This window comes from Phaseolus vulgaris, chromosome 5, assembly GCF_051622355.1.
Source record: "Phaseolus vulgaris cultivar YP4 chromosome 5, ASM5162235v1, whole genome shotgun sequence".
NCBI lineage: Eukaryota > Viridiplantae > Streptophyta > Magnoliopsida > Fabales > Fabaceae > Phaseolus > Phaseolus vulgaris.
The window spans coordinates 7,607,355-7,629,743 of record NC_143502.1 but is presented as its reverse complement, the minus strand read 5'-3'; the positions used below and the strand labels follow the sequence as shown (position 1 = coordinate 7,629,743).

General features: G+C 37.4%; 2 protein-coding genes, 1 long non-coding RNA gene and 1 other non-coding gene across 5 annotated transcripts; 1 reads left to right on the top strand and 3 right to left on the bottom strand.

Annotated features, from left to right (window-relative positions):
* Positions 1-3,847: 3,847 nt before the first annotated feature.
* On the top strand, positions 3,848-16,250 carry LOC137835038 (SNARE-associated protein-like protein). 2 transcript variants are annotated; one of them, XM_068643339.2, is made up of 3 exons: positions 3,848-4,162; positions 14,353-14,505; positions 15,991-16,250. In XM_068643339.2, exons 1-3 carry the CDS (start codon positions 3,946-3,948, stop codon positions 16,005-16,007), a joined length of 387 nt encoding a protein of 128 aa, XP_068499440.1. In that variant the 5' UTR covers positions 3,848-3,945; the 3' UTR covers positions 16,008-16,250. The 2 variants fall into 2 exon arrangements, with proteins under 2 accessions (XP_068499440.1, XP_068499439.1); XM_068643338.2 differs by having other exon boundaries at positions 14,353-14,517.
* Positions 16,251-16,763: 513 nt separating this feature from the next.
* LOC137835041 (uncharacterized) lies at positions 16,764-17,572 on the bottom strand. The gene is made up of 2 exons (XR_011085002.2): positions 17,287-17,572; positions 16,764-17,059 (listed from the first exon to the last, which is right to left on the bottom strand). It is a non-coding gene; the product is annotated as an uncharacterized LOC137835041 (long non-coding RNA).
* Positions 17,573-20,050: 2,478 nt separating this feature from the next.
* On the bottom strand, positions 20,051-20,129 carry LOC137836293 (small nucleolar RNA Z122). The gene has a single exon (XR_011085244.1). It is a non-coding gene; the product is annotated as a small nucleolar RNA Z122 (small nucleolar RNA).
* Positions 20,130-20,326: 197 nt separating this feature from the next.
* Positions 20,327-22,034, bottom strand: LOC137835037 (uncharacterized). The gene has a single exon (XM_090302188.1). The coding sequence runs from the start codon at positions 21,773-21,775 to the stop codon at positions 20,651-20,653; it is 1,125 nt and encodes a 374-aa protein (XP_090158314.1). The 5' UTR covers positions 21,776-22,034; the 3' UTR covers positions 20,327-20,650.
* Between the last annotated feature and the right edge of the window lie 355 nt (positions 22,035-22,389).

The following is a 22,389-nucleotide window of genomic DNA, read 5'->3' as shown; positions in this document are numbered from 1 at the left end:
ATACCACAGAGAAACAGTGGACATGCCACTGAGGAGTGTCAAGCGCTGAAGGATAAAATCGAGGAACTTATCCAAGTCGAGCACCTTCGGCGAATCGTGCAAGGGGACCAGGGATTGAAATGATCCCCGTGAAGGGAAAAACGACGAGGCGAAGGGACTACTCCCCTCAGAAGACAGAAGAGGACGACCGTCGACCTGAGCATCGGCCGAGAAGGGAAGACCTTTCGAGAAGGGAAGGAGGAGGGGTTGCCGAGAGGTCATCAGCACCATCGTTGGGGGATTTGCTGGGGGGTGGTAGTTCCAACAACGCCAGGAAGAAACACTAGAGAGCGGTCCATCAGGTTAACACCATATCTTTTTAACCGAGAATGCCTCCAATCACCTTCACCGATGAATATTTCAAGGGTGTCGACCCTTCACAGGACAATCCTATGGTAATATTGGTTGACATTGACAAGTTCACCATCATGATGACACTGGTGAATCAGGGGAGTTCGGTAAACATCCGTTGTTGGAAGACGTCAAAACAAATGAGGATTGCCAAGGAGGAGATGAAGTTGTACGATGATCATGTTATCGGCTTCTCGAGTGAGAGAGTAGGCATTTGAGGGTATATCAAACTTTATACCACATTCGGCGAGGGAGAGGCGAGCAAGACCATCAAAATCTGGTATCTGGTAATAGATGCCAACACCTCTTACAACATCCTGCTAGGAAGACCGTTCATCAATAGGTTGAGGGCGATCGTTTCCACCCCTCACCTGGTCATGAAATTCTCGTCGGCCTCGAGAGACATTTTAATGGTGCACGTAGACCAAGAAGTGGCACGGGAGTGTTATGCAGCAAGCCTGAGGATGAAGCCGACAAATCAAGATGACGATTATAACCGTTCCCCTAGGCAAAGATCCTCTCGAGGACGAATGTCCCCTTGAAGAGAGGCTCAGCTAGAGCGCAGGGAGCACATAATTGCTCTAGTCGACCTCGATCCTTGGATAGTCAAATCGAAGCTTGAATTATGGAGGACTTACGTCAAGTACCTTTCCTTGACGAAGAACACACCACCTGTGTAGGCATGACGATAGCGACGACCGAGGTCGAGCTGGTGTATAAGGTCTTGAAGAAGAATATTGATCTCTTAGCTGGACGACATCTGATATACCGGGAGTGAGTCTAGATATCATTACTCATAAACTCTTGGTCTACAAGGAAATGTGTCTGGTAGTCCAGAAGAAGCCTAAACTTTTACCTCATAAGTGTTAGAGGAAACTATAATACAAAGTTTGAAGAATATAGAGTTGTAAGGGTTATGTTAGACTCTATAACTTACATCATAATTATCTCCTTTGAGAATACCTTAACATAGTGAAAATCACCTTATAAAAAAACCTAAGGTTTTAAAGCACCTATGGGAAGAGTATGAAAACATTGTCAAATGTGTATAAACATTTTTCAAAAACACAAGTTTAAAACCTTCTATTTTGATGAAAAATAAAATTATTTTTTTATTTTTGTGATATTTTTTGAGCCTATTATTACTTCTAACCTAAGGATCGAATTAGTATATTTGAATAAAAAATGAACAAAGACTGATAGGAGATTATCTTATATTGATTATAAGCATAGGACATGTGACACAATCTTAATTTCTTCTAAAAATTAAGTTTAACATGTTAATTTCTTCTAAAAATTAAGTTTAACATGTGTGTGTTGTATGTATTTATGTTCTTATAGGCAATAATTATATTAAATTTGTCGTAATTAAGGTGGGTTACCTTTAAAGCAGGTGATTCCTTTTAGAAAAATCACTTTCAACATTAATATATTAATCGACATTGAAAGGTGATTGTGTCAGTTTCAACAACGATTGTAATCATAATCAATGATGAAAGAAATTTCCAATTTTGGTAATTAAATTGGTATTGAAAGTTCATACTTCAACTACACATTCATTAACATTTGTTATAGAACTGATGTTGAAAGACTCAATAAGCTAATGTTAAATTAAATAAATTTTATATATTAATGCAAATTTTAGATAAATGATTTAATCTGAACATGTAAAACCCAAAAACAACTTAAAACTCAATTTCGAACAAATTTAATTCTTACTTCAAATCCAAAAATTCACACAATAATCAATTATAACATATGTACAACATTTTAAAAAAAAATCTATCTTTTAAAAGCTTCCCAACTCAATAGAGGGAAAACTATGAAACTTCAACCTATAAATCAACACCTCTACTTGTTTTGGTAACTAGAAAATTATATTCCTCAAGTGATTCAGATATATGTGTTCCTACAAGGGAGATGGGACCTAGAGAACTATTGAAGTCTTCTTCTCCTTCCTTCGGTCGGTCAGGTTGTTGGGTGATGAACTGAGATTCTCCTCGTCCTCCTGCTTTCCCTTCGGCACTCGGTCTCGGGTGAACACCGGATGGTGGGGGTACCTGCAAAGGCACTCCGACGCTCAAGTCAGTAAAGCGGGTGGTCACCTCTCAGGTAGGTGAACAGTAATAAATGACATACCTTACTCATTGGGATGCGTGCTATTTATATTATTCTAATGGACATACCTTATTGGGCCTGTTTATCGAGGTGGATACAACTTAGAGTTGTATTACCTAATTCTTTAATGATGGATTAATTTTACTGACCTTGGTTTGAGCGTTAACGGTAATCATGGTTGGCCGTCGGCCAAGTTCTCCTGGTATGAGTCGGTCATCGGCCAGATTTCTCTGGTCTCGGTCATCTCGGCTAGGTCTTTTGAGGTCTCAGCCAGGTGGGTCGTCGGCCTCGTCCATACCGGTACAATATGAAAGGTCATGTGCTCTAACCATTGTCACCTCATCTATTATCCTTCTCCCCTCAAATATTGTTGTGTGCCCTAACCATTGTCATGCTAGAACTTTGGAGACTTATAAACGAATGCCACACAAATATCTTTTTTTTCTCTTCTCATTTGTTCACTTTCATGCCTTAGCTCTAGTCTACCATTATCTAGTTTGGCTTTCATTTCGTTCGCATTTGTTTCCTTTCGTATCCAAGCACAAACAAAGATACTTGCTCAACTCAAAAGCTTATTAAAACACATTAATGTGTGCATTGTAAGAAGAGGAGTACTCAAATGTTTATGTATTTTGAGGAGTCAAAGAAATGTAGGACAATATTATGGTTACATATAAAGATTTCATTGATGTAATGAGGAATAAACTTAGTCTACTTACCCAACCATATGAACTTCTCAATATGAAAGTGAAGAAAAATTTACAAAGTATATTCAGAAGATTTCAAACCATATTAAATAATTTTGTTCACTCATCATACATTAAGATAAATATGATCACATTGATAAAATTTTACACAGTCTAGTCAAACAATAGAGAAATAAAATCCTTAAAAATGTCCAAGAAATTGATATCGTGTCTCTAAAAGAATTTATTAATATTCTCAAAGTATACAAGTTAAATCTCCAATAAGATGAAATTTTAAAATAAAAAAATGCAAAACAAGTATACTTCTTAAAAAAACTTTAAAATTGAAAAATGCAAAACAAGTATACTTCTTAAAAAAAAACTTTAAAGTTAAAATAATTATCTCGCTTAAGAAAGCAAACTTGTGAGTAAATAAAACAAAATAAAATAGAAAAGATGATAAAACCTAGATAGTTATAAGAATAACTACCAAATATGTATAAATGATCAAATTATTAAAAAATTGTATGTGTCCTACAAACTAATTCAAAGTAATTTAAAGATTTTATATAAATAAATAAATAAGTGAATTTTTTATTTGTGTAAGTTTAGAAATGTTGGTTTACTCCAAAACCTTATTTATTTATTTTCTCTATAAACAATGCAGGAAGACATGGAAAGTGGTTGAGGGCATGATACGAGCGACTCTTCACATTCCTCCCTCTCTGTCACGCCATCACATCTCTTCACAATGGAAGCCCAGGAAAACGACAGCCTCGTCGTCGAGACGGAGCCTTCCACTTCCCACGCTCCCGGCGCCGACGATTCCCTCCGGCAGAGCTCCGACGTGTTGGCCAGAGGCTTGTCGTCCATGCTCTCTGCGGTGATTACCGATTTCGATTGCAGAGCTCACCAAACTCTCCGAAGCCAGGACCACCTCTCATCCGTCCTCGATCGTCTCACCGGAGGTTTCTCTCTCTGTTTCTTCATTTTTTTTAACGACATTGTGCCAGGTTTTCCACTGTCATTTGTTTTTGAGAAAGATTCAATTTACAAGCAGTTATCGCAAGTAGTTTTTTTTTTTTTCATTTTCCTTTTTGTTATAGATATCTGTTGAATTGGTTGAAAATTGGAGTTAGTTAGATGGTTGGTAATAGTTAGTTGAATATAAGGCTATAAGGCTCTTGTGTACCAATAGTTTCTTAGCCTTGTCCCTTAAGCACGTAGTCAAAGGTTTGGTACCTAGTATGCACATTTGAAATATATTTGTTATTCAAAGTGGTCAACCTCTAAAAGGGATCTCAGTATTTCGAGGGATTAGTCCTTCCTCAGCATCTTGCTCGAGGATACACTGGTTCACCCAAACAAAAATATAAGGCTCTTATGTGTAATTGTAGTTTTCTTCTTCTTTTCCATTCATAATACTTTTCTTAATTTTTTTACTGTCTTTGGACGGTTAACGTTAGTAGTGTATGAGAGTGAGATATGTTATGCCTTTTGGAAATTGAACAAACATTGCTTGTGGTTGTGGGCATAGGCCTAGAGCATGTTTGGTAACAGGTTCTTTTTGGTTCGGACCGACCAAAAAAATAAGCTAATCTAATCCAAACATTAACACAGCTTACTTGGTGAATTGAGGTCCGTGTCAAATTGTGTGTATTGTGAGTGAGCTGATCAAGTAAATTGCTCAGGCGGAGAAATTCTTTATGTGTTCTACTTATAACATATGAAGTGGTAACTGTAGTACTAAACTGTAACATTATTGTGTTCAACTTACTAGTGTCCCAAAGAAGCTCATTGTACAGATGGAACTAATACCGGAATACGCACTTTTGTGGATATACGACAAATACAAGTGAGGTTTTGCTCATTGTTAATACTGAATAGCAGCACATAGCAATCATCCTCACAAACACTATAATGAATAGCAGCACATAGAAACCATCCTCGCATGCATTATAATGAGATAGTGGATAACAGGATCCCAATATTGATACAAGGTAAATAATTTATACCACACATATATTAATGCTCAAAACTAAGAGACGACAAAGTCAAAGATATCTATATTTAATAATCAAAATTGGCAGTCTTAAGCTAAACACATAAGTCAATCATAACAAAATTCAAGAAATCAAGTGTGAGCTTCTGAGCAAATGCTACTATGATTGCTTCGGGTGAAATTGAAATTTAAAAAAAAAACAGTAATTTAGCACCAAACACAGATAGAACTGAGGGGGTGATCAGTAGACTAAGTAGTACTAAGGAGGAGGACACAAGAAAAAATAAACAGGGTTAAGTGACAGAACAGAATCAGGGAAGGGCAAGAACATTAAGACTTTCGTGAGATGAAAGCAATAAAGGAAGTGCAAGCAATTGACGAAACAGAGTATGTGCAAAACAGAAAAGTGGGTAAGCCTAGCTGTGCTGAAAAATTCTTGACTTGAAATTAGGGATGTAAAAAGTGGAACCAAACAGTTTTTGAACTTCCAAACCAGACAAAAAATAGTTAAAAATTTATCAAACCAAAACTGTAAAACGAACAACTTTTATTGTGGTTTAGATTGGTTTTTGCACCTACTGTTAAAACTAAACTAAACCAAACCACACTAACAATATGCTTATATTTATTGTAGCATTATGTAATGGTATTTTGAAATTTTTAATGATAGTATGTGATTCCATGTGGGTTGGAGAATGACATTGACAATATATGACTAATTGACCAGGAATTATTCATTATATACTTATTTTTTATAATAGGTTTTGGGAATCTCACATCATATAGAGATATGATTAAATTATAATATATAAAGAAGGTGTAAACCTCACCTTATTAAATTGATTTTGAAAAGTTAAATTAAGCTTAAAGTCCACTTTTAAATAATAGGTTTGTGTTAGTAAGAATTGTTAGTATACACTTGTTTTCCTTTTTTGTTAGTGTACAGTTGACCATCTGTTTGCTTGTATGTCAGTGTATGCCTTTATGGTCATGAGACATGTCTCACTCGTTATGTTCAGGAGACTCAGACTTTAGTATCACCATCACTGATTTACAATCACGCCTCCTATGGATGTGGTCGTGGAGGCTCTCATAAAGGAACTTCTTCTCGTGCTGGTGCTACTGCTTCTGGTAGAGGTCGTGGTGGTGGCAAGTTTGCGAGTTTATAGTGTCAAATTTGTCTTAAGTTTGGTCATACAGCCAAATTTTTGTCATTTTAGGTCTGATGTTTCATATCAACCTCATGAGTCACTGTGTTTTATTGATCCGGCCACACGACAAGATATTCCTTATTCGGCTGGCTCTTATAAGACATCAAATACATGGATAAATCCTAACAATAAGTCTGGACATAACACTGAACCTAGCGCAATGCTAATAAAGTCTAATACATCCTGGATACCAGATTCTGGAGCAAGTTTGCATGTTATTGGCGACGTGAATCTCAGAAAATAAAGCAACTTCAACATTTTGATGGTCCTGACCAGATTTTCACAGGCAACGGTGCAGGTTTGAGTATTTTTGGTGCTGGTGTCTCTTTGTTTGACTCACCTTATGATTTACATAATATTCTAAAACTAAACAATTTGTTACATTGTCCTTCTATCACCTAAAATCTGTTAAGTGTTAGTCAATTTGCCAAAGGTAATTCTGTTTTCTGAGTTTCATCCTGACAGGTGTCTTGTTAAATCTCAGGGGACAAATAAAGCTCTTCTTCAAGGGGTTGTTGGTGTTGATGGACTTTATTCATTCAATAATCTCCAGTTTCACCCTCAATTGCAGTCATCTCAGTTATCGTCATCTTCCAAGTGTTTCACTCATAAGTCTAGTCTAAATAATCTGTGTACTGTAAATAACAGTATTCATATGTTGCACAATAGACTTGATCATCCAAATAGTCATATTATGCAAATTGTATTGAAACATTGCAAAATTTCTTTGTCCAATAAAGTTGATTCTTATTTTTGTTCATCCTATTGCGTTGGTAAATCAAACAAGTTGTCATCTCATGCCTCAAAATCTGTTTACTCTCCCTTAAAACTTGTGTTTACTAATCTTTAGGGACCTGCACATTTTACCTCTTATGCAGGGTACAAATATTATGTTTCATTTGTTGATGCTTGTTCTAGATATACTTGGATATTTCCAATAAAATCCAAGAGTGACACGTTTGTTTTTTCAGAATTTTAAACAGCTAGTTGAGTTACAGCTTGGTTTCAAAGTTAAAAACATTCAGTCTGATTGGGGTGGAGAATATAGACCTTTTACGAGTCTCTTAACTTGTTGCAGTATAAATCATAGACTTGTTTGTCCTCATACACATCATCAAAATGATGTTTTTGAGAGGAAACAAAAACATATTGTTGACGTGGGTCTTACCTTGCTGCACAAAGCTTGTCTTCCATTACAATTTTGGGATTATGCCTTTACTACAGCTATATATCTTATTAATAGACTTCCTACAGCTTGTTTAAATTTTGCTATTCCTTATTCTATTCTTTTTAATAAGGATCCAGACTTTGCTTTTCTCAAAATTTTTGGATGCGCTTGTTTTCCTCTTTTAAAACCTTATCATTCTCATAAACTTGATTTTAAATCTGAGGAGTGTATTTTTCTGGGATATTCTCAAATATACAAGTGTCTATCATCCAGTGGAAGACTTTACATTTCAAAGGATGTTTGATTTAATGAACATGATATTCCTTATTCGTCTTTTTCCTTATACTCCCAATACTATTAAAGATCTCAATGAGTATTTTAATTTAAATCTCATTCTTATACCACCTTCAATGTCTAACACTACTTCATTTGCTTATGTGCCTGTTAATTCCACGGAACAGTCCTCTTCATCTGAGTCTATGTCCAATACTTCACCTTTAGTAACTACTGAACTTGTTAATTCCACCGAACAGTCCTCTTTGTCTAAGTCTATGTCTAATACTGCACCTTTCGTAACTGCTAAACTTGTTAATTCCACAGAAGAGTCCTCTTTGTCTGAGTTTGTGTCTAATATTGCACCTGTCGTAGCTACTGAACTTGTACATAATACAACACCTACTGTTAATACTCATCCTATGCAAACTAGGTCCAAATCTGGTATTGTGAGTCCTCTCCGTCTGAGTCTGTCTAATACTGCACATTTTATAACTACTGATCTTGTACATAATACAACACCTCCTGTTAATACTCACCTTATGCAAACTAGGTCCAAATCTGATACTGCTCAACACAGAATTCACCCTTCAATACTTCTTCCTCATTTGGAACCAACAAGTGTTAAGCAAGCTCTTAAAGATGCTAATTTGTTAGCTGCAATGCAGCAGGAGTATGATGCTCTCATGCAGCAAAATACATGGGATTTAGTTACATTACCCTCTAATAGACAAGCTGTTGGATGTAAATGGGTTTCTCGAGTCAAGGAAAATGTAGATGGCTCCATTAATAAATATAAAGCACAATTGGTGGCAAAAGGATGGATTTCATCAAGTCCATGGTTTTGATTTTCATGAGACTTTTTCTCCAGTAGTGAAACTTTTTACAATCCGAATTATTCTTACTCTTGTTGTCTCTTATGGATGGAAACTGTTTCAGCTTGTTGTTAATAAATAATGCTTTTTTAAATGGATTTCTTGAAGGAACGATTTATATGACTCAACCACCTGGTTTTGAAGCAAATGATAAGTCTCTTGTTTGTAAGCTTAATAAAGTTTTCTATGGGCTAAAACAAGCACCAAAGCAATGGTTTGATCGATTGTAAACTACTCGTTGTCAACTTGGGTTTCTGAGCAGTGCTTGTGACTCCTTTCTTTTTGTTTACATAAAACAGTTGCAGGTTTTATATTTTTTGGTCTATGTAGATTACTTATAATAATTGGTAAGTTGCCTATTCCTATTCAATAGATTACAGAAAAGCTTCATGCAACTTTATCCTTGAAACAACTTGGTCAGCTTGATTTTCTTGGTCTTGAAGTTAAGTATTTATCTAATAATATATTCTCCTGAAACAAACCAAATATATTCGAGACTTACTTCTTAAAAAACATATGGCTCAAGCTCATTCAATTTCTTCTCCTATGGTTTCTAGTTGCAAACTTTCCAAGCTTGGTGTTGATTTGTTTTCTAATCCAACTTTGTATCACTCACTAGTGGGTGCTTTGTAGTATGTGACAATAACTAGACCAGAAATAAGCTTTGCTATGAACAAAGTTTGTCAATTCATGGCTAAACCTCTTGATTCTCACTGGGTGGCGGTGAAATGCATATTACAGTGTCTTAAAGGAGTTTTGTCTCCTGGATTACATTTTCAACCTGCATCTCTTGATCATTCGTTATCGGTAAAAGCATGGTTATCAAACTCACGAGTCAACAAGTTGACTCGTCCGAGTTTACATGTCCACATACCCTTACCGAGTTAACTCGGTAGTAGACTCGATTTTTGAGTAAACTCGGCAGACTCGGAGTGAACTCGATGAACCTGATCAAACTCGTGAGTCTGCTCCGAGTTGGCGAGTTCAACTGGGTTTTCGTTTTAACCCAAAACAGTGTCTTTAGGGTTCATGTTTCGTTTTGGTTTCACGTTTTGGTGGTATTGTGTCTTCTCTGGAGTGCGAAGGTTGTGTGTCTTCTCTGAACAAGTGCGGCAGTGGTGGCGATTGTGCATAGGAGGTTGCGCGGTGGCGGCGGTTCGTGCGGTCGTGCGATTGCAGTGGTTGCGGGTGGCAGGTCGACGGTGGTGTCGTTCATCATATAAGATTATTGAGATGAGTGGTGCTTGAACTAGGGTTGCATTATTCTGTGGTGTGATTTAGGGTATTAGCTACACTAAATTGGGTTTTTTATTGGGCTGCACTGAATTGGGTTTTTTTATTGGGCTACACTAAATTGGGTTAGGCTTCTTCTTCCTGCATCCTTACGTTTTTCTTCCTGCAACCCCACAATTTTATAAATCTTGAAACTGGCCTTGGCCTTTTATTTGAAAAAGGGCATCGTGGTGGAGTTTGTTTGGCACTGTTCATCTTCTTCCTTCATCTCAGGCGCAGGTGGAGGGTCATTTTAGCTGTGCGAAGCAAGGTGGAGGAGTGGGTTGTGTTGTCGGCTTTTAGAGGTAAGAATTAAGTTTTTTTAGGAGTATGAAGTTTCTGTGGTTACCAGAAATCAGGATCTGGGAGTGTGCTACGGATTCATCAATCTGGAAGTGAATCATTTTGTTTTCTGGATGAGGGGGTGTTCCGAAAGCAAATTTTTCATAAATTGTTGATTTCTGGATTGCTAAATGCGAAAGCCTAATTTCAGTTACGGGTTGGTGGATCCGAAATGATTTTTTTGAATTATGGATTTTTGGATCTGGAATGCATATTTTGAATTACGGATTGGTGGATCTAGAATGATTTTTTTGAATTATGGATTGTTGGATCCGAAATGAATTGTTTGACTAATGGATTCATGGATCTGGAAGATTTACTAATTCCACAATCCCGAGATTTCTACGAATTCAATAATTCGGAGTGCGAAAAACCAAATACGGATTCTCTATTCCGTGAAACTATCGGACTGCGTTGTCTGGAATACTACATTTGAATTGTGGAAACGACAATCTGAAAAAATAACAGAACTACAGATACGAAAACCAAAAAATTTACTTACCTTCTTCTCTGAACAGTGAACCCCCAAGAGAAACCACCCAACCACCACCAAATTGTCGAGACACCACCCACCACCACCAACCGAAACGCCTTCTTGTGCAAAGAGAAAATGGAGTAGTGTTGCCGTCGTTCAAAGAGAGTCCGCGAGTCTGTCTGTGCAATCTGTGGTGAAAGGAAGAAGAAAGAATAGTGTAGGTCTTATGTGCATTTTAGGGTTTTTAGAAAATAATAGGGACAATTTTGTCTTTGCCTAACATTGTGGGGGTGCAGGAAGAAAAACGTAAGTGTGCAGGAAGAAATTGCCATTGGGTTTTTTTATTTAATAAAGGTGCAAATTTTTTTTGTTTGCAGTGTTTTTTTTTTAATTGGGAAAACTTGGTGCTAATATTTTTGAAATATTTTTTTCATGTGAAGTAAACTTTTACGAGTCAAGTCTACAAGTCGAGTTTTGGAGTCAAGTCTACGAGTCGAGTCTACGATTCGAGTCTATGTAGACTCTCAAGTTTGACAACTTCGGTTAAAATCATTTTGTGATGTTGATTGGGCATCAGATGTTGATGATAGACGTTCTACTTCAGGAGTAGCCTTTTTTCTTGGTCCTGATTTAATATCTTGGTGGTCTTGCAAACAAGATATTGCTTGTTCTAGTACTAAGGCAAAAATAGAAGTTTGGCTAAAACCTCTATTGAACTTTCACGGATTTCTCCTCTGCTTACAGAACTGCAAATTCCCTACACTACTCCAGTAATTTTATGTGACAAACAAAGTGGTGTAGCCATTGCTCATAATCCAGTTTTTCATAATCATACTAAACACATGGAGATTGATATTTTTTTTGTGTGAAAGAAGGTTCTGGCCAAGCAACTTTGTATATATCATATTCCTGCTCTTGATCAGTGGGCAGATGGTCTAACAAAGCTGCTATCTAAAGCTCGATTTACGTTTCTTTGAAGCATACTTAATGTTAGTAAGAATTGTTAGTGTACAGCTGACCATCTGTTTGCTTGTATGTTAGTGTACAACTGTCCAGCTGTTTTATTGAATGTTAATGTCCAGCTGTCTAGAATTGTTAGTGTAGAGTTGTCCCTTGTAATATTCATATTAGCTAACAGTGCTAGGCAGTAACACAGCTGCTGTGCAAACACTAACATTCATTTCATTGATTGTTGAACAATTAATAAAATTTCTCTCGTTCAGATTCTCTAAGAGTTTGTAATACAATTATTATCATATGTTGTCTTTTACTACTCTATTACTTATGGCTATGTAAATAAAATGTTCAAGGGTTAATCATAATTCAAATAGTTATCATATTCTACTCTAATTTGTTAGTTGTTATGTTGAAGATCTAAAGTCAATTTGAACCCCAAAATATCAGTTTGTTTTAGTTTGTATTCAAAACTGCCTTCAAATCAAACCATATTGAATCCTATATATTGTTATGGTTGGTTCAAATCATTTTTTGTCTAAAAACCAAACCATGAACAACCCTACTAAAAACAATCCAGCAAGAACTTGGCGGTTTGTGTCAAAACAGGTGAGAGAGCAATTCATGCAGCATGAATAAAGCTTTGAACAAGGTTTCTGAATCCCATCATTGGCACACAGTGAAATAATGCAATTTTGTCATCAGTTTCAGCTGTGACAGACAGCTACTACTGAAAATTGCTCCACTATTTTAATCCTGTAGTGACCCAAGGCTGCTCCATGTTGCCACTATAGTGCACTATTGACTACTACTTTGCTATACAGTCAAGAGAGAGAACAGTTGATCCCACAATTTTGCATGTTGTTCTTAGGTTTGTCTCTCCAGAAGAGTTGGAAATAACTTAAACCTGAGTCTTGAGTAAGGAAAGTAGGCATCTTTAGTACTTGGTCATAACTTTCAGCCACAATCTTTCTAAAAGCTTTATATTTTGGAAACTTGGAAAAACCATGTAGAGAAGAAGTATTGTTTGTTATTGTGTTTGTTGGAGATCCCACATCAACTTGGAATAAGGCCGAATTATAATATATAAATGGGGTATAATCCTCACCTTACAAGCCGGTTTTGTTTAGTTAGGCAGAGACACTAATATTTCCTTAAAAAAAAACAGGAAACATAAAATGTTGTATCGAACTTGTGACAGACAAATTTGAGAAATTAGTTTAGACTTCACAGGTCAAATTCAAATTCTGCAGAAATCTGGTGTCAATAAGTTATGAACTGATATAGAACCTATCCAGTGATCACAGAAGATTTTGATATCAGAAATATCACTCAGGTGTTGCTTAACCTAAGGAATGACAGTGTCAAGTACTCAAGTATAAGGGTGTCAAGTTTCATCATAATAATACAATAATAAGCTCTTGAAGTTCCCACCAATACTGTCACCTTTTCCAGGTAAATATGCCTTATATAAGCTTTTACATTCAGTCTTCAGGAAGACCCTGGCTTTAACACGTGAATCTTCTCCCATATTAATGCCACCTTTGCAGCTCAATGTGCAATTCATGAAGATGCATTGTCTAGTGTACTGGAGGTGCACGGGATTTTGATTTCTGTGGTTAAGTTTTAGTCCATCGCACAGTATCTAAAGTTGCACAGCAGTTCTAGTCTCAGTTTTTTTTTGTAGATTTGCAAACTTAATGCTAATTTTAGGCATTGGCTTGCTGTAGTTGCTGTTGGAAGAAGGATTTATTTTATGGTGCTGCTAGATAAAATTATTGGACACTCTTGATTAATGTTTGCATTACGATTCTGTTATTAATTTGGTATGATGCATATACTGAAATAAGCAAGTTAAGCCGGAAAGTTATATGCTCCTGATGGGCAAATTGTTTCCAGCTTTTTCTTTCTTAAATTACTATTTGCAACGGACAATTCTGGTATTAAATATATTTTTTAAGTTGGAATAAGTTATGCCAGCGAAGTATGTGGTCCATATATGGGCAAACTTCTGTAAAGGGTTGATTTCACAGGCCTCCCGGTGGGGAATGTTTTACTCAGAAAAGTTAATATTAATTTGAATTAATGCCTTGGTTTAAACATTTTATTTTAAAACTCTAGAGCAGACTTCATTCCATCTCAGTGAAAGCATCTATATGGTATAATGCAACACATTTTGTGAAAGATGCTTTGCTTATCCTCCAAAAAGCCTGTTGTTTTACTATGAAGTATGGAAAACAGAGCCACAAAGTTAGATGTGCATAAAGCCAATTAGATATTCCACTGACTATAGAAAATAAAATAAACTACACTCCTCCCAAGACAACCAACCTATGTACTTATCTGCATGATGACAAAATTCTAGTTCTCTGGTAGTCTCCATGTTGTCTTCGTTAGCATGTCAAACTTGTGGCTATGGTATACCAGTTTTTCCTTTGCTAACATGCTATTATTTCAGTTCAGTACTTCAGTTATTCTTAGTCTTAATGCTCAAATAAAGAATCTCCTATTACTTTAAGATGTATTAATTTCTTATTACTCTAGGTGTCCAGTTTGCTGACCTGAAATTCATCTTTTCTTTGGCAGAACTTGATCAGTTGCTTGAAGATGCACCTTTGCCATTCATAATGCAGCATGCTGCCAAGATTTCTAGTGTTAGGAAAAGAGTTTCATCCCTGAATTCACTTCTAAAGTCCATACAAGGGCGGATTGATAATATAGATCGCATGATATCTATTGGTACTACTCATGGTATAGATATATCTCCAAAGACTATTTTATGGTTGTTTTCTAATAATTAGTAACTGAGTATTGGATTTTTTGCCTTTTGGGGGTATCCCCCCTTATATATGATCTCCCTTTAGTCAGTTTACAGTTTTATTTCACCCTGCAATGTTTATATAAAATTTACACTTATAAACTTTCTGACCATTTCTTGTCAACAATCTATATCGGAAAGGTTCCGGCTGAATTTACCAGTCACTGTTACACATTTCATCATGACAAAATCTAAAATTGAAGCATGTGAGCTGATTGAACCTATTATAATTTTCTTCTTTACTTTTAACAGTGGACAAGTGACTCTGGTCAAATGATTTTAAATATGTGCTGTTATATGGCAGGAATTTTGTTTTGCTTTATTTAATCTCCTTATTATTTTGATTGATATAATTATCATTTGCTTTTATCATCTCAACTAGCTTGTGCCTCTGTGCTTGTGTTAAGTTGTCGGAGAATAACATGTCCAGGTTTACTAGCTTGACAACCGTCAGTGTAGACTTGTCAGCTATACTGGAACCTTGGGTACAAAATTGTTCCTCTATCAAATGAATTAGTAAAAGTTCCCTTCCAATTAAAACCATGAAAAACTAATACTTATATTTGAAGTTGATAATTCTTGTCTTTCATCACTTTCATGCTAACAAGTTATAAGTTGAACTACATCAGTTGCATCATTGTGTACGACTTGAGGATTCCTCTTCTTAGCCTAGCACATAGCTGTGACCTGCTTTCCTCTTAGTTGGAGAAAGCTTCCTGACAACTTTTTCATTACTTTAGAATCGAGTTTTATCCTTTAGGCTTTAAGAGGAACTGTTGAACCCACACACACTTGCCATGAGAGAACTGGGATCAATCACTCTAGCTGGCATATTCCAGATCAATCATGGAGTCATTGTGATGGTTATCTTATTGGGTAGACCAGAAGCATCACGGCTGCTCTGGCCTGATAAGGAAAGTGGTCAGTATCCACCGTATGCTTAAATCTGCTTCTAGGGCCACTGAAGATTTTGACAACCCTATTAGTTATGATGTCTACTGTATGATTCTGACAAGAACCAAAAGACTTGAGGAACTATCCCTGCAAAAAAAAAAATGCTAGGCACCTTGAGCTGATTAGGATTGACTACTGGACAAATGATCAGAAGTCCTAGCATCTGACAATCTGAATTAGAATATTGATAACTTGCCGAAGTGAACGCCATGCCTTTGTAGTTGACAGGAAGGTCGAACTTGCATTTTGCATAAGATATTTCGTAACAAGCAGACAAGATAGTGATTCTTTTTTAATTACAGTGGCTAGTAGCTGGATAAATAGTTTTGTATGATGAATGACCTGTATTCCATTAGTTAGAATTGATTTAATTAATAATATGCATACTTTCAACCTTCTATTGTATTCCATCATATTCTTGGTACCAACTTATTTTGTGTGCAATTTTGCAGAGAAAAACAACCACTGAAGTGCTAGGTGAAATGTCGTCAGAATAAGCACCTCATGTACTACTTATGTAATACACCCTTAAATTGAATTCTTCTTTTCAAGCACATACCAGCTTAGTGGCAGTTAAGGAGTAAGGACTTCAGAATAGGAATACAGTTACAAGCTGTATTTAGGTTACCTTTTATTAATTATCATTTCGTGTTCAAAGTCTCAAGTAAAAATCCATCTCATTCATTAAGGAATTCTTATTTTAAACTGAAAACGTGTCTTAGATGATAATTTTAGATTATTAACAAATATAAGAATTTGAATATTCTATTACCTTCGATAGTATTTACAAGTAGTCATTTCCTGCATTTAGGAAATGGAAAAAAAATGAGAAAAACAGGAAGCGCATGGTGGGGTTACTTAACAGGTCCCCATCTAAATTAGCATACTTTGTTTGTTGGTAGTAAATCGGGCCGTTTAATTCATTGAACTTGTGAAACTGATTCTGCAAATGCAACCCAATTCCATTGAACTATTGGGTCCACCATGCACTGCACCATCTAGATGCCTAGAAGGTGATGTATCGTAATATATTCAAGACGTGCAATGTTTATATATAAATGCTTAAGATTGGAACGATATGGTAACACATGCAAAATTTGCCAAGCATTACCAGATCTCATTTCCCGAAGCAAGTGGCCAGAATCATGCCTTTGTTTGCTGTTGTCGTTTTGCTGCACCATTGAGTGAAGAAGAAAAGGAAAGAAAGAAAGGAAAATAACATAACATCTCAGCTCCAACCAAAGGTCCTTTTGATTGAGGTACAGTAAAACCGTAAAAAGTTGTCCAATGCATGCAGTACTAAATTCCAAAGGGACCCAAACCCATTGCAGTTTTTATGACATGTTCTAACATAACAACAACAAATTATCCTTGGCAGTCCAGCTCATGAAGATACTGTGATGTAAACTCCAGTAGTTCACATGCCCCCACACTGTAGTACGGACTTCACAGGTGTAGTAGCATTATTCTATTTCTAAAACATCCATCCTCTCACCTGCTCTTCAATCTTACAAGGGGGACCTGCAATGTTGATGAAGATGAGGACAGAGATATGTTCCCAAGTCAGTCATCTCTTCCCTCAAATTTAATTCATGTCAAAAAGTAGAGGGACTAATACTGATAATTGATATGAAGTGATGAATCGAGTGATTAATTTAAGCATATCCTTCCCTCTTTTTTAACTATTTTATCTTCACTATACAGAAATGATTTGTTATTTGTGTCTGCCCTCATCTTTAGATACTCACCCTTTATAGCCGTTAGCATTTTAGCAACAGCACCCTCCTTTTGTCATCCCTTTTGTGCACTGACCCAGTGACCCACTCCCTATGCAAGAGAGAGTGGAGGGGAGGGGGGGGTTGGGGTTGCCAGTGATGCATATGATAGGGTAAAAGGGATTGGATGAGGGGGAATCTATGCAGAGACCCAACTGTACATAAGCACGTTCTCTCTTTGATGCCCCAAAACTCTCCCATCAGCCTTTTGCAGGCTCTCTTATTATTCAACAAACATATTGTTTTCTTTATGAGACACAGAAAATCAGAAGAAGGAGATCATGCTTTAAATACACTCACCCCCTCCCTCCTATTGAATAATACTACTACAAGGTCTAGTGGTATTTAACTAATGGGGGGGTGCTTTCATTAATTAAGCTGGGGTTGCTTTTCAGCTGATTTACCTCGCAAGATAGAAATGATTGCACGTATCCATCCTCGTCTCCATATAAAGCAAAGGAGAGAAAGTAATGACAAAGTTGAGCTCACTAACCAAAACAACCAAACTATTATAAGTCACGTCACACAATCCTGACCTGGCTGGCTGGCTGGCTGGCTTTCATAATGAAATTAATTAAGAATACGAATAAACTAGCAAAATATGGCACGTGACCCTACTACTACTAACTCTGCTACAATTACAACTACAACTACAAGGACTTGGCCCTTGCACTTCCCTCCACATGTGAAAAGACAGAAGTAGCCTTGCGATGCTGCATTGGGACACAGTAAACAGACACAGGCAGCATGACTATAAAAAGAAGTGTTGGTAGGTGCATCCATTTTCACGTTGTCACAAAGCCCAAACTCTAATGGGAACAAATGTGGTATTATAATGGGGACTACTCGCTTAGGACTGGTCAACACAGCTCACCCATATCATATCATATCAGATGCATCAAAATCTGAGTATGGACGAAAAAGCCTAAATATATATAAAAAGAAAATAAAAAGGTGCAAGATGGCTCATCATGGCTGCAATGCTGCCTAGGTAGGGTTTTCAGGTTTTCGTGCTTTTCTTCATTTCTATGCTATGCTATGGGGTGCAACAAATTGCTCCAAACTAGAAACTCTGGATAGCATGCCATGATCCCTACCTTTCAAATATTAGTTTTATGTCTGAATACCATTTTATCATTATTTTATAAATTCCTAAACATCAAAAGCAATATGGTATCAGACCTTGGGAGTCATAAATAGGTTTAAAATATAAAATATAATATTATAAACACTTTTCCATTTATTTGTTGAAAGGATGTATAAATATTTATATGTATATATGGAGGAAGTATATTCTTGGAGCACGGTGTTATCTGGGAGATGGAATAGGGTATAGAATGCTATGCTACGGCTTGAATGAGAAAATGTCAAATCAAAGTTAAGAGTCATAGATACAGAACCCCAGACTCCAGAGCATGCGCGAGGTGAGAGATGGGACGCCACTTCAACAACAACCACAACTGAATTTTGTGCAATACCTACTCAACTATATCATTTCCAAATTAATAACATTATCAATTTTACCCACAAAACAATTCATTGTATTAGTTTAGTTATCCCTGTAAAATTATTCTTTCAATTTCCACGCCCATGTTTTAGTTTCTTCATTGCTTTACTCGTTCCAAATTAGAAGAAGTGTTAATAATTAAAAGTAATTCACATCTGATACACAAACAGAAACATTCATTTTAGTTTTTATTTAGAAAATTAAAAATGATCACGCTCTCTTCACATGGGTTTTGGCTTTTACGGTGGCTAATAGCCTAAGAGTATGGCAACATGTTAGCCACGTGATTTTAGCCTATTCCTAACTACTACAAAAACAAAACAAAAATCATTATTTTATATCTCCTTGGTTGGGACACTTTTCGTTTCCGTTGCTCAAGAATTTTGTTTGATCACAGCCTCCCTGGTACTAGTGGAGTACAAGATGCGTGTGTAATATAAATATATATAAATCTTGACCTATTATCTATGGATGAAGTTTGGGATTTGGAAATGGGAATAAATGGATGATGAACCGAGACAAAGGGTCCAATCTAATTAGGAGTTTAATCCATATAATTTGAAAGTGAGGAAGAGGCATGATAGTACCACGGAACTAGAAGCATTACTATCACCATAAAGGATGGAAAAGGGGAAGGGGTCCAAAGCCATTCAACTTTTCAACATATCCTTTCCCTCAATTATGCACTTTGCTTATACCAAATATCAAATTGCTTCTAGCAAACAGGAAATGGTCCTACCATATCTAATTACCAAGGGACCCCATCATGTCCATGACTCTGATCTTCTCATCCAACGGATCCATCATCAACTGAACAAACAACTTCATCCAACAAAACCATAAAACCCTGACGGACAACAAACATAGATGACCCAAATTGTGGGTGTTCTGTTCCACCCCTCCATCAATATCTCGGACGCACACAAAGGGCAAATTTAATAGTGAAATTGTGTTAGATTATTCATTCAAGGATCATAATCCCTTCTGGGAAACTCATCCCATCTCCAAGATCAAAGTACACACATCTTGATTAAAAGAAATAAAAGATAACAACCCTGCCCCCCCCACCCTATTCAATCTTCCATGAACGTCACACGTGGACCACCCTCATACCAATTCCACCCGAGAAAAGAAAACATAATATACACATACATAACACATCATAGATTAAAAATAGACAATAATTTGTCACTTAGATTTAATTAAAACTTCATAGTAAGCCATGAAAGGTTTGGGATCAGACTGACGTGCAAATAATAATTCAGCAGAGATGACTCCTCTGATTGCATTTTTAGCATCATTTCCCAAAACACTTCACAACAAAGAAAAAATAAATAACCAAAAAAACAAAAACCCACAAACAGACGCACGAGATAAACTCAACATGTTACCACCATAGATCTAGAAACATTTTAATACTAATAAAAAAATCACTTTTTACTTTCCCACTATCAATTTAAAAAAATTAAAAAAAAAAAGCGCCGTAAGAAACCAAAGAGCTCACTGTTTCAGCCACAGTAACGGGATCTTTTATCAATTATCATGAAGCTAAGAAAACAACAAGGGCATCTAAAATCCATGGAACCCCACCTCGCGTATTTACATTAATGAACCTAAAGCTTTAAGAAAATCAAATTAAATGAACCAACCAAACCCCCCAATCAACACCATGCCTCTTCCTGCAATATTTCCATTCCGGGATTAGATAAAAACAGAACAGAGAGAGAGATTGATTGATCAAGCGGCAAAAAGGGTGAAAAAAGCCAAAAACAAAAAAGCCTAGTCAATAATATGTTACCCTTTTTCTTCCTCTAAACAAGGGTATTTACGTCAATTCCGATTACTCCTACCACTTTGGTGGTGCCCCCTCATACTCCCCGTAGTTTCTTTCTTCTGCGGCGAAGAAAACAGTTGCCTGAACCCGAAAACCGAACCGGATTTGGACGAGCCACGGAGGGAGCAGACGGGGACGTTGAGAACGGGCGTTACTCTGACGTTAGCAGAATAAGAGCGCTCCATGCCACGGTGCTTGAAGCGGGGCCCACCGTTGAACGTGCTAGGAGAACTCGAGCTTCGTTCCAAGCTCTGGAACACGATTTTCCCGGAAGAGTTCATTCTAGGGCTGTCCACGGAAACTCCCCTGCAACCCACCGTTTCGGATTCTCTCCGGATCGGACTCCTCCCAGGGCGGCAAGGCTGATCCAAAACGGTTTTGTTGGAGTCGAAGGACCCGGCGCGGGGTTTGACTAATCGGATTCTAGGGTTAGGGTTTCGGTGGACCGAGATCTGGTTGAGGTTAGGAGTTAAGTTTGAGGTCATATTGGGGTTAGGGTTTGATTTTTCGGAATCTAGCGAGAGGCGAGGGAGGTCGTCGTGGTCGTGGCTGGAGGAGGAGGAGGAGAGAGAGAGGCGAGAGGAGATGGAGAGGGATTCGGCGTCGGATGAGTTTATGAGGAGTGGCGCATTTTCGCAGTTGGTAGAAGACGACACCGTTTTGCGGTGAAGGAGGTTTTTTAGAGATTTGGAAGTGGTGCAGGGGGAGGGTTTGGTAAGGGTGGTGGTGGGGTAGAGTTTTTTAAGACCAAGGAGGTCTTTCCAGCGGGAGGAGCAGCGGGGGGCTTTGGGGGAGAAGACATAGGGGTCGGTGGCGGCGGTGGCGGCGGTGTAGGAAGGGGTTTTGGGGGTTTGAGGGGAGATGGTGGTTGTTGCGGCGTTGGTTAGGGTTAGGGTTTGGAAGGCGGTGACGGTGGTGGTGATGGTGGGGGTTTTGAGGTGGAGAGGGACTAGTTTTCCGTCGGAGAAGAGCTGGTCGGCGGGGAGCATGGTAGCGGGGGGATCGAGGGGGAACTCGAAGTCGGGTTCGGGTTCGGATCCGCGAGGCGTGAGCCAGGGAGGGAGGTCGAGGAAGGTGGTTTCCGGCGAGATTGCGATGTTGTTGACGCAGGCGGAAGCCATTGTGAGAGGATCATGCAAGGGTGTGTTTTTTGTGTGGAATGAATGAAGGAAACAAGGAGAAGAAGAAGAAGAAGAAGATAACAGAGAGTGTGTTGGTGAAGAAGGTGAAGGTTAAGGTTAAGGTTAGCAATGGAGAGTGGCAGAAGGAGACGCATATATAACAGTTCTCTCCGCCTACATGGAAACTAGGGCCACGTGTCTCCCTCTTTTCTCTCTCTCTCTTCTTTCCACACAAAATTAAAAACTTCACTTTTTATTTTCCATTACAAAATTAACAGTTAAGTCTCTCTTTTAGCTTAATCATTTCTACCAACTCAACAAATATTTTTATTATATACTCCCTATCACATATTTTATGAATTCAAAATTATTAAAATCTTATGCAATTAAAGAAAAATTAACCCAATGACACACTTTTCTTTATTTAGAAAAAATGAGGGAATTTAGTATTTATTTGTAGAAATTGTGTTGGAAAATTGTTAAGCTTATCTGATACTTTGTTTGATGAGTCAATTTTGATTTGGGAACCTTGTCCCACTGCTCTTATCCACAACCCTTCAACTCTTATTATGTAGATACTATTAAAGGCTATATCTAAGATATCTTTTATAATT

What these genes read in the sequence shown, in the direction of transcription:
- LOC137835038 (XM_068643338.2), top strand. Translation starts at nt 3,946, where the DNA reads ATGGAAGCCCAGGAAAACGACAGCCTCGTCGTCGAGACGGAGCCTTCC. An exon ending in CCTCGATCGTCTCACCGGAG is followed by an intron (nt 4,163 to 14,352) that starts GTTTCTCTCTCT and finishes TTTCTTTGGCAG; the next exon opens with AACTTGATCAGTTGCTTGAA.
- LOC137835037 (XM_090302188.1), bottom strand. Translation starts at nt 21,775, where the DNA reads ATGGCTTCCGCCTGCGTCAACAACATCGCAATCTCGCCGGAAACCACC.